Source organism: Bombus pyrosoma, linkage group LG6, assembly GCF_014825855.1.
Source record: "Bombus pyrosoma isolate SC7728 linkage group LG6, ASM1482585v1, whole genome shotgun sequence".
NCBI classification, from domain to species: Eukaryota; Metazoa; Arthropoda; class Insecta; order Hymenoptera; family Apidae; genus Bombus; species Bombus pyrosoma.
The window spans coordinates 9,200,280-9,215,391 of record NC_057775.1 but is presented as its reverse complement, the minus strand read 5'-3'; the positions used below and the strand labels follow the sequence as shown (position 1 = coordinate 9,215,391).

Genomic DNA, 15,112 nt, shown 5'->3' with positions numbered 1-15,112 from the left:
ATTCAACTGATTATGAAGTAATTGCTTCTCCAATATTTCTAAATTCAACCGAAAATCTCCAGGCTCTTGTCTTATTCTCTTTCGAAGACTAAAATGTACATTTCGAAAACCTGAATACAAGTTCCAATTTGAATATACGAAACGTTATAGGTTGGTCCGATTTTTACCAGACTAGTCTATGGATTTACTCGCTCCATTGATAATAATTCAACAGCGCGTTATCGACTTTCGTAGAAGAGGATTTCCCTGTTCGTACAGATATCGGGGATAGAGAACAGGGAATATAGAGGCGTCGAGGAAGGAGCAAGTTTCGACGAAGTGTGCTGCAAGTGAATCGAGTGAAGCAACGTGGCGCCGCTGTTGAAACTTGTCAGTAGAACAAGTCGACCTAATGTCCGACCATGAAGGTGCCTTGTCCGCTCGCAGATGTTGCACTTTGTCTCCGTCGCTTGGCTACCACGTATTTACAAGTTGTTAACGACCAACGATCCACCAAAATTTGTTCGTTATCTCCATGATCGACGCGATTCGAAGCGATAATGGTGTGGAGGGACGTGAGCAAACAAGGAAAGGAAGGACGAAAGGGAGGAAAACACGAAGACTCAGCAAACGAAGGATACCCGAGCGAACTTTGTAAGTAAATCTTCGTTTATAAAGAACAGATTTAATTGAATTTCTATGTTAATCTAAATATTTAAGGCATCGAGCGGTACAATTACCGCAATGTTCATTACTGTCGTATTTTAATTTTGTTTTCGTTCGTTCATTTAATTCATCATCGTCACCATTTTCCAGGCGATGAATGGCGTTGAAAGGTAATGCGTTTGTACGACGATACTGTCGATGATTATTGCTGATCGATGAACAACTTCATTTCAGGTTCACGCAGCAGATGCAAATACATTGTTGCGACTGGAAGAGCGGCTGGCAAACGAGTAAAGTGGGCAATGTTGTGAGTTTTTGAGGTGTCGTAAAGTAAAAAAATAGAGGTGAAGTAAGTCGGGAAGAGTGGGGTGAGTAGGAAGGCATGGACATTGCAAATCTGCAGATCGCGCGAAAGGGGTTGTGGGGTAGAAGAAGTGGGCGTTTATAGACACATTTCAGGGCGTGAAGGGATGAAATACGAGCCGACAGTAGCATGCAAGCGAAACGTTCGCTAAGGTGAAATCGAGTTTAACCCGTTAATAGAGGCTAGCGATACCAATTTGCAGGGGTTGTTACTCCGTCAGTAATGATTCTTTGGAGTTCAAAATTTATACGATCACTTTGTTTCTTACAGGCGGACGAAGATGAAAATAAATATTTCCCTTTAGCCTTACTACGTGATAAATCCATCTAAGAAACATTGCTCGGATTTGGTCATCGTCTCAAGTTACTTTTAAGCGGTTCATCGATCTGAAATATATCCATACGTTGACAATTCGTGAAAAAAGATTTCGATGATGGATATGGTACTACGATTCTTAATTTGTTCGTGTCTTTACTCGCCTTATCTCACTGAGAAAACTTATTGAAACAAGCAATGTCTACTCTGACGTTAATAATTAACATATACAAGGTTAATAATTAAGAAATTACGATTTTTATTAATTAAATTATAAAGAAACTACGAGTGATAGGAAATAGATAAAAGATGAAGGCAATGAAACATCATTCTCTGTAATTTCTTCCAAATAAAGAAATTCCTCTTAAACGACATTCGGAGATCCATTTAATAAAGTTACGTTAAAATACAATGGGAAATGAAAAACTAGTTGTAAAAATTATCCAGCTGTTTTCTGGCAACTAAGTCTACAAAATTCTTGCGAGAATCGTTCACGTAGTTTAAAACCGCGAAGGTATCGCAAAGATGTTCGACGTAGCAATAATGGTATGCAAACGGGAGCGCGATTTCCTGTACAAGCATCGAGCCTGGCGAGGAAGTGGCAATATTTGCAGACTGGCTTCGCTACCGAAAGTTCGGAATCCATCTACCTGAAGATAGTGCCGAGCAATATTTACCCACCTGCAATCAATTTACTGATTTCCTCACAAATTAGATCGAGCTTTGCGGCTACGGTCACATATACATGCACCAACAAATGATTTTTGCTTCGTTGGTCGTCGGATCTTCTGTAATCTCTCATTTCGATGGGTTTAGGGATATCAATATTTGTATGAATCATGATTCGATTCAACTGGTTGTGTTTATAATTCTACTAACGATAACTGTGATACGACGTGTATGAAAATGACCATTCCTGAGTTTCAAATTTTCACCTGATTTTTAATACGACAGCGGCGCTCATAATTAATCACACGATGCACATATTTCATGCTTCAGATCATTTTTGCTATAAAAGTTAACTAAAGATCCTTTGCTATCATAAACGCATATAATTATTTATTGGAATAACGAACGTTTCCATTGTATTATTGATTAGGAATTTGTATGCGCCTGAAATTTAAATTATTCGACCAGTACCCATAGACTTTTCAAGTTGTTCGAATAATTACGAGAGATAACACATATACGAAGATGAGTATGCAAATTAACGAAGGAGGCTGGAGTATTAGTAGAGTTGAGTACAGCTTAAACATATTCATTACTGCTGACATATGCATCCATTTAATTGAAGGAGCAGCAAAACAACGAATGTTCATTACGCGTAAATATGTTATCGAATAAAAGTTAGATAAAAATAAATTCACTTTAGAAGACAATTTTCAATATTTTAATCGACCGATCATTTAAACAAGAAAAAAGAAAGAATTTTTAGCTATGCTACATCCTGTGACATTCGATGATACGCACCGCAATCAGAGTCACGCGAAAGTATTATTAAATTTTTTATACTTTTCTCGACAGGGTAACTGACGATAATTTAAAAATGTAACACCAGCTTAACGTAATTCCTTTGTTCATATTTTTACTTTAATAGGGTCACGTAAGCGGAGAACGCGAAGTTACCTCGCACCCTTGGCGTTGCTAATAAAGGTTAATGAAAACACTAATAAGGATCCCGACATTATTTTTCATTAACGCGACGTCTCATCGTCGCTGCTCTGACCTCTTCCTGTCGAGTTTCTTATCGACTAGAATCCAACGTATTTCCTTTTGTTTCCTCGAGTAAATTTTCCACGCTAAAGGTGCAGAGACGACGTTATTAAAGGGAGCTTCCCTTTCACTGATATCCAGGTGGAAAAGTTCGCGCGCGAGCTATGAGAAAGAGAAACGCGAATGGAGTCTCGGGAGATCTGAACGCGATTGTTTCGTTTCAACGTGGCTGATAACGCGTAGCTGCGACGCGACGACCGAGCTTTTGGCGCGCGCGAAACAAATGCACGCCGTAATTGAAATATAAATTTCTTTGAAATAATTGAACGGATCGATTGCTAAACGGCACGAAGAAATACACACCCCCTGTTAAATAAACAAATTTGATCCTAAGTTTATATTGATTCGATCAAAAATAATGAAGTATATAGTTTAGCTTGGTTTCTATTGATTTATAATTACATATATGTTTATATTGAGAAAGTTCTGTATCATAATTTTAATAATTCGCTTGTAAAACAAACTTGTAAAGTTATAAATAGTAAAAGACGATTTATAAAATATAGTCCTTTTACTTTCAATGAAAAGATCTTTCATTGAAATAAATTAAATGTTCGTGTAACATCGTGTGTATCTATTAAAAAATGACAATAACTATTATAATAAAATATGCTATTCCACAAAATGTATATGTATATTTTGAAAAGATATATTTTTTATTTTGTAAATAGATACATTTTTTAGACTCTTGTTCTCTTTCTCTCGATCTCGTCTTCCGGAAAATCGAAGAGAAAAGATACGATATTTCCTGTGACCCATGATACAAAAATTCTGTAGGATCGAAACATTCGACAAAGGTTCGTTTGATGTGTCGTGAGACTAGTCGAATGTTCAGCGAACTCGTCGCATTCTCCTATCGGCCATTTTAATCAATTTGTCCCCATCGATGAGAAATTTCTACGAAACATCCCACGGGACATCTCGAAGCGGAAAATAGTTCGATTACACTTTTTCTTTTAATTGTTCATTGCAGATCGTCGATTATGAGACTTCACATAATTACGTGAAGATGCTACGTAAAATGCTAATGCGCTACCATGAATAGGATTAATTTTGTGTAAGGGCAATTTCATTTTATGTGGATCGAGGACGCAGACTGGTAACCGAAACTGGAATTTTAGGTTAAAGTATAGCAGATATCTTCGAGGTAAGTGTGCCACGCGAGGCATCTGTTGGCTAAGCACTAACACTTTCTCTTGTAGATTGCAGAACGTTGATTGTAGAACGAGATAAGTTCCCGAGCTTTATGGGGTTGACGGTTAAAGGGATGTGAAACTGACATATCGTACAGACGTAACTTTTTAACTTTAATTCGTATCATTCGAAATTATTAAAGGTATAAAATTTGCTTGTGAATTATTTTTCTCTACACGCTAGAAAAACATTTATTTCGTGTAGATCGAAGTTATAAAAACTATTCTGATTTGAATAAAATATTTATGAATTGCCAACTCCCTGAGAATAGTCAAGAAATACTATAAACTTGTAATTACTATCTCATAAATGAAGAAAGAGAAAGATGAAGTAGGAAATGCCTCTTCAAATGCTTCGTCTGACTTATGGCGACCTATACCACTTACGCTCCTTTTCTCTGCACATCATTTACATGTTATGCAAATCTCTACGCTTACTAATCGGCTAAATAAACATCCGCAAAGAATAAAATCTGAACTTTTACCAATGGAAAGCATACCACGTTACCTAATAAACGAATTTTGTTCGATCTATCATCTATTAAGGATACTAGATGTTTTTATATTCACGTAAAACAAAATTCAGTCAGATCTAATGTAAACACGTATACTGTTTAATTAATATATTCATTTATTGATCTTTACGCTTTTACGCTTACAGATGCAGTGACATATAATAATTCGTTTCATCGCTAATTAAATCAGAGTATAAAATGTCTTAAACACGATACAAATAAGCTCCAAATAAGCAAGTGTAGCCACAAGTACTTAACATTTGACAGAGAAATGAATTGTAGGACGGCTATAAAGGATCGTCTCACGAGTATAAATACCGATTAAGAAGATAGCAGGAGCAACGATTACCGTGTTTCGTGTGCATTCGTATCAGTTTCGTGAGGAATAGAAAACAGAGCTTAACCAGTCGGAATTCAAGTTGGGGAAGTAATCTCCCGTAATCAAACCCTTGTTCGACGTCGTAGCTTAACTAGAAATCGGTATCAACCAATCCCAGGTGTTCAATTGGCACCGTGCCAAGATTTAAGCCCAGCTTAAATTTCTCGCAATGGTCGGGGAACTGGGGCAGATTCAGATTAGAATTAACTAATTGTTGCGTAGAGCGGTGTAATTAGCCCTTCGTTAACCGTGTACTAACGTTTAATTAAAATCATATACGGCGATGAATCGTTCGCGATGATACGGATTGAAGGCGGCTGACAAGCAGCCGCGCGACCCAGTTATGCAAAAATCTAGATCCTTGTGCCAGGAATGCGGGGAAATGTAAAATTCATCTTATTAAAGGGCTGAATATATTAGGAAAACGAAATATCCTTAGGAGGCTGCCTCTTCGATATCTTAGTCATGATTCATAAATGTTATTGCAGTTTCCAGTTGAATTTAAGTTTCAAATTTTAACTCTTCTCCATCCTATTCTTGCGATTATCTGAAGGATATCTAAACCTATAGAATACAAATGTACTTGGCAAGTAGTTATTCATAAAATTTCTAACAGTTAAACATTAAGTGTTGTTCGAATTAGGCTATAAGGATTTAGCTATATAAATTTTTCGACCGAGTATATGTTCATCTTTCATGATCAACTATATAACAATCTAACGCAACTTAGTTATTGTCTAATATTAATTATTGCTATTTATATCTATTCACAGTAATTATCTGACCACTTCCATTTATGTCAGAATATATAATACTTTTGCTTCCTACAAGAATTAGTGCACAAAAGCAAACACTACTATATATGTATGTTCTATAATTCCATAATGATAAAAGTGGAATATTCTGAAATCAATTTACTTTCTACAATTTCCCATTAAACGTGCATTGTAGTTCGACATGATCATTCTAATTTTGACAAACTACATTCACACAACATTTCTAACACGTGCAACGTAAAGATGTCTGAAATAGCTTACCGATCACGTCCAAGTATACGATGTGACTCATGTGCGGCGTCGTTGAGACCTGGCATTCGTAATAGCCGCTATCCCGCAGTTGCGGATACTTGATTTCGAGCGTCCAATCGTCTGTCTGTGCATTGTGAATCGGCCTGAATCGCTGGTCGTTCGTGTACGTGTAGCGACCGATAGTGAGCAGATGAACGTCCCTATGCCGGACCCAGGAAACCTGCAACGTCATCTGTAAAGTAGAAAAACGTGTCTTCAATCGATCGAATAATTTGTAGCTGTTATTCTATATTTTAATCGACTTGCATAATAATTGACAATTATTCGCGAATTTATCATACAAGTTGCATCTTATATATTTCTTTTTAATAAAAATTTCGAATGTTCCATTACACCATTTATGTGATCAATTGCATTTACTCTCAATGCACGTTATTGTTCATGGTGGTTTTTAGTTAGATTTTCAATAATAAATACATGAAAAATGTAATTGATTTGCTAAGCTGTAAGTAATATATACAGAGTGGCAATTTAATTTTGATTGCTACAAATTACACGCAAACTCTCGTTAATTGAACACGCGAATTTACACGTGTCAAATTAAAGAGATCTCAGCACAAGTTTTTCTTCCACAAGTATCGAATCGATTTCGACGGGTAACCGATGAGATAATTTTTATTAAAGTATGTAAGTAAAATACAGAAACTATAACTAGCGGAGGAAACAGAGTATGATTGTGAATTAAATTTCACGAAATACTTTACGTATTTCAGTTGAAGCTGAAACAAAGCAAGGGCCGAAGCTTCCGAGCACAAGAGCTTTTTGTACCTCGAAGAATTTACTCGACCAAACTCCAAGAATAGTTTATAGTATTATCGTAACGTCGCTACGTTTCTCCTATCGATTACATAACGATTAATTTGATTTTACAGTGCAATGTGCAAAATAAACGTGATATTAAACAACATACATATAATGTAAGTTTTAAAAAGAAACAAGTTCAGGTTAACAAGAGAGTTAGTTTAAAAAATTACGCTGTTACGTATGAGAAGACTGAAATAGAACGGGCGTCTTAAAATGCTTTGTCTGATTTATAACGCCCTATACTACTTACACGTCTTTTCCGTATACGCTACATTGCTTTTTACGATGTATGTTATACGAAAAATTGTGAAATTTTATTAGCAGTGCTCGACTGCCAGAATTGTATAATTCTGTCAAATTTGAAATAAATCTGAAACATATAAAAATTATACATACGTGATACATATAGAAATTTAAGGTGTAACAAGAATTACAAGATATTCGGTAAAAGTACATATTTCGCAGAGATTACGAAAGTATTTAAGCAGAAAATAATCAGGAAAAAGTTAAAAGCGATAAATGGTGGAATTTTCATGGTTTCACAGTCTGCCAGGGTGGCATGTAACCTGTTCACGGGCCGAATCTTTTGTCCCTCGTTAAGAGTTTCCCATTAAGCGGGACCACGTAATTAGTAGTAGCTCGTGTGTTGCGTTGGTAATTAGCGAAATGCCGGGGACGACATTTAGCTGGGTATTCGCGATCCCGCCTCAACCGAGGTTTCCAGTTTCCCACCTATTTTTTTTTTTTTTTTCTTTTTACCCAGTCGAGAGCACCGCATTTTTTCAACAGTTCGAACTACGTTTGGTTCTTCTCGCGAAATTCAGAAGCCTTCGAGTGTTAAAATGTGCCAACTATGCTGGGCTTTTAATTATTATTAGAGGCCAGATAATTTGCACAGCGTTAAGGTATGCGCGCACCGTCGCGTGGAATGCTTTTCACTGAAAACTGTAGTACAGCTATTACGCAGAGAATAATATATGGTTATTCCTTTTTCTTCTTGTTAATTATTGATGAAATAGAAGTTGAAGAGCAAGATAAACCTGTATAATGCTGAAATAATATAATGGAATCCGGTTCTCAATCACCTTATGCCTCGTAACGTCATAGAATAGATTCCACTTATGATGACAAATGTCACTTATCATCTTCTTCTCCTGTAATATTCATACGGAAGAATAAAAAGACAAATAGAGAGTTCGTATATCGACTCCGGTTGCTGCAATTTGAATAGAACGAAAATTGAAACGACTAAACATTGCCAGTGTTTTCTCGAGTACGCTAATTTAACTTGAATAACTATCCAGCGGATGATGAAAAAACGAACAAAGGAAACCGCTTTACGATAGTTCACAGCGTGTTATTTCAACGTAACCGTACCGAATACGTTCAGTTTTCCAAGGCGTAGTTCTTACAACCAGCTATCCGGATAAAAGTTAATATAACTCAGGTTATTTATGCTAACAGTGAGGCCGGAATTTCAAGCGAATTCGTTCGGTGTTTTGGCAGCTGTCGGCGTGCCGCATGTAACCCGCGCCATTAAAAATTAATGGAAACGCGTTCCATAATGCAGTAGATTTGAATTTTCATTCGCGAGGCCGAGGCCTCGTTGCAAATTTCAAGGATACAGTACAGACGCGTTCCCCGTGTTTCCGTTGCCTCGCGTTCCCGACGTAGTGGAAAATTAATAGAGCCGCTTTGCATATCGTCGGAAAGTTAGCGCACGAGATAAAACGCCTCGGGACGCGATAATTGGACATCCCGAGTCGGCGACGTGTAAATATTTGCTTTCCTTTGTAACAGCTGACACGCATATCCCGTGGAAATTGTCTCGACGTGAGCGGATAGCCCCACTGGCGGGAAATTTGAGAAAATTACAAGGAACCGATGAAATCCTCTTTTGTGACGTCGTTTTTCTTCCTTCCAGCCGCGAGAAGAAAGAGTATTTTCTTAGCGGCAGATTTGCGAATTCCATTAGATTAGTCGAAGAGCTGATAAACTAGAAGAGGATGAGCATCTTCTTGACACCCGCGACAATCGGAAGTAGGTAACGAGATTAGAGTTAGAGGTACGCGACGTTTTCAATTTTCCTTCTTTCTTTCAGCCTTTTTGTCTTTCTCTGTGCGGTGATGTAAAAGCTGAGGAAAATGAGGCGAATCTCACGGGAATAGAGTCCGCGATCTTAGACCAGCTCTGAGCTGAGAGTTTATGTCCGTTGTATTTTTTTCTTCAAATTGTGTCGTTATACACACAATCTTTGCCAAAATAAAGACCAAACGAATTAAATTTTGTCACTTGGTATAAAACAAATTATTGACGGAATCGTACATTCTATTAGAACAGACAAAATTATCCAAATACATTCAAAATTCGATCAAAAACTTTTTCTTGGAAATAATCTCCTTAACCCCTACAGAGCCGAATGTTCCTTGTTCTTTGAAAACCGATACTTCAACTATACTGAGAATAGAAACATAATTCTCCCCATTAAAATGATAAAATTATGAGCAGTGCGAATTTAACATGGAAAAATAGTTTCATCGAGAACAGATACGTTTATCGTTTAGTCACTTAATAACGCTTTAAAGTATAATATTGCGCAACATCGAGCGTGAAAAGGTTAACGATGAACCATAATTTCCATTGACCCCGTCGCTCACTCTACTTACGTTCCAAACTTTTCAGGGCTGCTTCTCGAAACTTTTCAAGAAACTTGACTCTGGAAATCGAGAACACGACAACGATTCATTCCAATCGAAAAGTAACAGACCTTTCATTTTTCTCTCGCTGTCGCACCGTTTCGAAACTGTCAGGACGTCGAACCGGATCACGATCACCTACGTCGTCGACGAGAATCGTTAAAGAACAAGGACAGTCTCGTTTACGCGTATCTGCCGACGTGGCAGCGATCGTTCTCTCGAATCAGCAGCCCGCGATCCTTATCGTGTTTCCTTCGAATTTTTTCAAGGGGAAACTTTGTCCCGCTCCAACGAACGCGAATTGTCGTCGCCGGTATTCGAGCTATGAGTCGTTCCAAGAGACGTTCGCCAACCAGTCGCGCGATATCCGAGAAGATAAGGTTACTAGGGGGATGGTCGACAGATAGCGGATTGCATAAAAGACATTTCCTTCGAGGCAGCGGTAAGTGGAAACGTTGGAGATTGCGGAGTAACGACGGATCTGTGATTGTGTTATATTACTGAAAGTTCATTGTTCTTTCTTCCTCTTTGCTTGTATATTCGCTAATACGTAGGTAGGCAACTGAATACTTTTCTAAAGTTTAGGCAACTTTGAGTTGATGCGTTGAATAATTTGAACTTTGGCGATTTTATAGAAGAAGACACGTTTAACCAGTTTCGATGATTTAAGAGGATAATATTCTGCTTGGCTTGAATTTTAATTGTTATTCTATTCTGTTATTCTAGATAGTTATAGATAATAGTCATTAGACTGCGAATATTATGCACTGTATAAATTTTCAAGTTGCTCCCAAATTTTATACAATACAGTCAGGATGGTCGTGCCTCATTCTGTTAATGAAATTTCAAAACACACACAGTACGTACGTACACGAACGTTTTCTATAACGAGTATCCAAATAAACGAGCAACCGCGTCACAACATGTCCATGTTGAAAGAAAATTCTTCAAATTCTTATCACTCGGCTGAAGGATCTCTCTATTTAAATGAAATGTTTCAAGAAACTTATACGGAGAGACTCTCAAGTGACATAACTCCGTACTAGCTACAATCCTTTCCCTTTGAAGGAATTAAATTTTTTACAAGATTCCAGAGATGCACGTGCAAATAATAGTTTTGCACGTTCCGGTTTCTTTTATGCACTCGGGCGTGCATTTGCACACATTCAAATGAGTGCACTATTGCTCGTACGTTTCTGCGTACTAATGGTATCCCGGAATGGTGTCACAAGTCGCAGACAATTTTCCTTTTCTCTACTTTCTTTCCATCGTATTCTTTCTCGTTTCCCCACTTTTTCCATCCAGTACATTCCTTTTCTCCCTTTCTTCGCTGTTTGTTTCTCCACCTACGTCTCGCATTCTGGGACGTTGTCTTCGTCTTGTATTCTTACGTGTTTCCACCTATTTCTCTTCCTTTCCACGCTGATAATTTTTCCAAGCTGTTTATTTTTTCTTCTTTGCCTCCATAATTTCTCATTCTTGCATTCTCCGTCTGAATGTTTCCCTGGGTAAGAAGTGGCAAGTTCGACGTGGAGAAATTCCAGCATTTGCGGTAACGCTATTATTTCTAGAATCACGTGGCCTCTACTTTTTTTAACTCTACGAAGTTTTACGTTTATATGTCGATCGGCGATTTATAAATATTATTATTATACTCTGTATTTGCATCGCTTTTTCTCCATCAAATACTTCTACAATATTTACGACAATTGATCTTTTATTAACATTTCAAAGATTGGTAAAAAGCACAGTAAAATATATCTGTCTCCTATATTTGCATTTCCCCTAAATATTAGGTTGTCCGTAAAGTTTCTTTCGTTTTATAAGAAAATAATAGACGCACAATGTTTTTTGTTTTATATTAGTTATATTGGTTATACCATACCTAATTCAATAAAATAATATAAAATAGAAATTGTTGTTCATCTATTACCACCTTATGAAACGAAACAAACTTTTCAGACGACTTATTTCTACGATGAAGATTCAAATTTACTAAAATTTACGATACATTAAACTGACGACTGATCAAACGTCTTAGAAAGAGTCTTTAATAAGCAGCGTATAATAATAATAATTTAAAGATAGATAGAACATATTTCAATCGAGTTACAAAAATAGAATGCTAATTATACGGTCGCTACTTCACATACGATACGGTACCTAATTTTATTAAGCTATCCAAACCACAAATAAACTCCTCCTCTCGCAATCACTCCATCCGTATTTCCTGGTATCCTATCCGTTAGCATCTTTCTTTGCTTACGACACAATGTATTCCCAAGCACACGTCCCTTCGCACGTTCCACCCTGTGTGCACACGTCGCCGTGAACCTACATAGCGCATATAATTTATGATACACTGCTAACATAAGCCCCCAAGGCTGACCCTCCATGGGGTTCCAGTGTTGTGGAACGCCCCGTATCCGCTGCCGACATCACTGACACCCCTTTGGAGTGCGATGTCACTCTACGCCCTCTAGAGTTGCCCTTTGCATACCAATATTGTTGTCCTATGCAAACGATTTACGCACGGCAGTCCATGGGTGTCAGCAACCGGCTGGCGTGCGATGAAAATCGGTTAATGTTCCGGTCGAAATTTACCCCCTTGACGCTAGAACCCCGGAAATTTCATCCTGTATAGAATCTTACGAGTAGTTGTCTCAACAACATACGACTATCCTGATTTTGCATATGTTCTTTTTTTTTTGTAAACATTACCGTCAAATACTGTTTCGTTGGCCGATCGTTAACGTTTTTTCCAATTAGTTTCACAATCAAATACGAAAATAACGAGAAAAATGTCACGTCCCGCGATATCGTATTTCTGTCATTTATTTCAGCAAGATACATGTCCATCGAAATATATAAATTTAGAAATATTTATTAAAAATTGCGTTACGCTTATTCATATAGATCTAATTTGCATCATCGAAACGCGACATTACGTTCGAGTGTTTATGTCGAGTTTGTTATTCCCGTGTACCAGGGCAAATCAATCGCAATTCGTCACCCACGGTGAGCGACGTTTAAGAAATTCCTGCTGATCTTTGTACGCGATGGAGCGGCAACGGGACTTGTTCAATTTATCCGCTCGAATGGGACGTTCTCTGATTACACGAGGTACCAGGGATTTTTGCGAATTGACTGGGCGAGGTTGCTCCGAGAATTTAGTTTTAGGGGAAATTGAACGATCGATTTTCGCTACAGATTCCGAGCGATTCTATTCCATGGTTTTTATTTTTATTTTTATTTTTATTTTCATCGTACGCCTGATGGGATTGTTGCAAATTTTAGCGTACATATTGGTACCGCAAATTTTGAAACGAGAATTGTATTTTTTATTCTAGTCAACACATTTCAATGAATAATTTGCAGACGCTTCTGCTACGCTTTACTATTACGATTTTTATTACACTTTTTAAAATAAAATAGTGCGTATAAGAGAAGGAAAAGAAAAATGTTTTATATATTTAGTAGATCTACGAAATTATCTACGAAATAATATAAAATTATTTATATCGTATTTATAAAATCGTACATTTTTTAATCATAATTTTATATCTTCCACAACATCACAGCCAGAAATTAATTTTCTAAAAATATCACTGCGATCACAAAAGGCAATAAACAATTCCACTTTAATGCGATCTTTATTGCTACGGTATCCTAAAAAGCCAGAGACGAGAAAATTAAATTCTTGCAAACTAATTTATCTCATAATAAGAAGCTAACCTAATTTTTTCATGAACCTTGTATATTAGTTAATCAAGAAAATAGCTCGGCAATGATCTGTCCATTGAGCTGAGTAAATTGACGCTTTAATCATGAATGTGGCAATCCAACGATCCTGGTTCAATTACTGTGAGAGAAATTTTGCACGAGTTTCGAATCCGCAATAATTACCATATTATTCGACGATTACATGTAATGTAAACAAATTTCCTGTAAAAAGATTTTGACACAATTTTATGTTACAAGAAGAAGTCGCAAAAATGCGAGAAAATTCGTAATACAAAAAGTAAAATTCGCGTTACACTAAACAGCTTTTATATTTATTTTTCAAAAAAACAAAATGTCAAAGTCTTTCATTTTTTTTAAATTATGCGTGTCCATGTTTAAGTTACTTACTATACGATATAGACGAAGCCTCACTGTGAACAATAATTTAGTTTAAATTATATCTTTCAATAATATTCCTATACTTTCTATTCAACATTATCTAAAATTGACATAATTCTAAATATTTACATTTCATGATTACACGTTGTAATATAATTATTTCACGTGGAACATCGGTCAGCCTGCTCCACTGTTGAGCTATTAATATCAATAGTTTATTGCGAAATTTAAATTATTATTAATATTAATAGTTTCTTAGAAAAATTTAAGTTACCAGTACCAGTAGTTCTCTGTGAAATTTAAAAGGCATTGTTGAAATTGTTAGTTTCTTGCAGAGAGCAGATAATATTAGACGAAAGATCTAAATTAAATTTGTTTTCTTGTGCTTTGTGCTTTGCTTTGCGTAAAGACAGTCCACGAAATCATGTCCGAAACTAAAATCAAACCTTAGCTTTAAGTGAAACGAAATCATTACCAACGCTAACCAGATTCAGCGCTATAAAACTTTTTACCGTACAACGGTTACGATTGTAAATTTTAAAGCGGGCGATTAAACACGCGTCGTGTCCATTATTTTCATTCCGATGCGGCCGCAATCTGTCGCGGTGAATTTAATCTTCTCGCGTGAAAGAACCGAAAACGATCATGAAAATGAATGGCGCGCGCGTTGTGATCGCGCGTTCAGCTCCTATGGAATACGACGTAAAGTCCGTTAAAATAATTTCGCGTTATGGAACGCGACCATCAGCTCGTTCAATTAGACCCGCTCATTATACGCTGACGGTTTCGTTACTCTGACAAGCCGGCCGTATTTTTAAATTGCCTTTTAAAATATTCTATTAGAAGCGCATACACTCGGTACACCGAGGACGAGAAAGAACAATGGAGGATATCAATCTTTGTTGAGAAAATTTCATGAAGGTAGAAAAGGAAAGAGGAGAAAAAGAAGCACCGCGCTACGATGGCAAAATAATGGACAGCTTTTTGCTTCCTTCGTTTTCGACAATACCCGCGAAACGAATTTCCCTAACAGATATCCAACGTTTCACATCGTTCGTCGATTTTCAGTCGATTTATCTCGGAACGTCGTAACTACGACGAAAGGTCAGCAGGGGTAACGTCTATTTATCCCATGGGATTGCACCTTCTTCCCCATGCAATTTCGTTCGGGCAATCTCCATCTAGCTACGACGGAATCGTCCACTAAACTAGTTCCTA

The 15,112-nt window shown here is 37.1% G+C and overlaps 1 protein-coding gene across 6 annotated transcripts in view; it reads right to left on the bottom strand.

Moving 5' to 3' along the window:
- LOC122568784 (lachesin-like) overlaps positions 1–15,112 on the bottom strand; it is a 473,901-nt gene that overhangs the window by 118,202 nt on the left and 340,587 nt on the right. For 4 of the 6 annotated variants that reach the window (XM_043728945.1, XM_043728940.1, XM_043728941.1 and 1 more), the window contains exon 4: positions 6,222–6,444. In XM_043728945.1, coding sequence (XP_043584880.1) covers positions 6,222–6,444 — 223 coding nt within the window. The remainder of the gene's footprint in view (positions 1–6,221; positions 6,445–15,112) is intronic. The other 2 variants (XM_043728942.1, XM_043728943.1) reach the window with 1 other exon arrangement.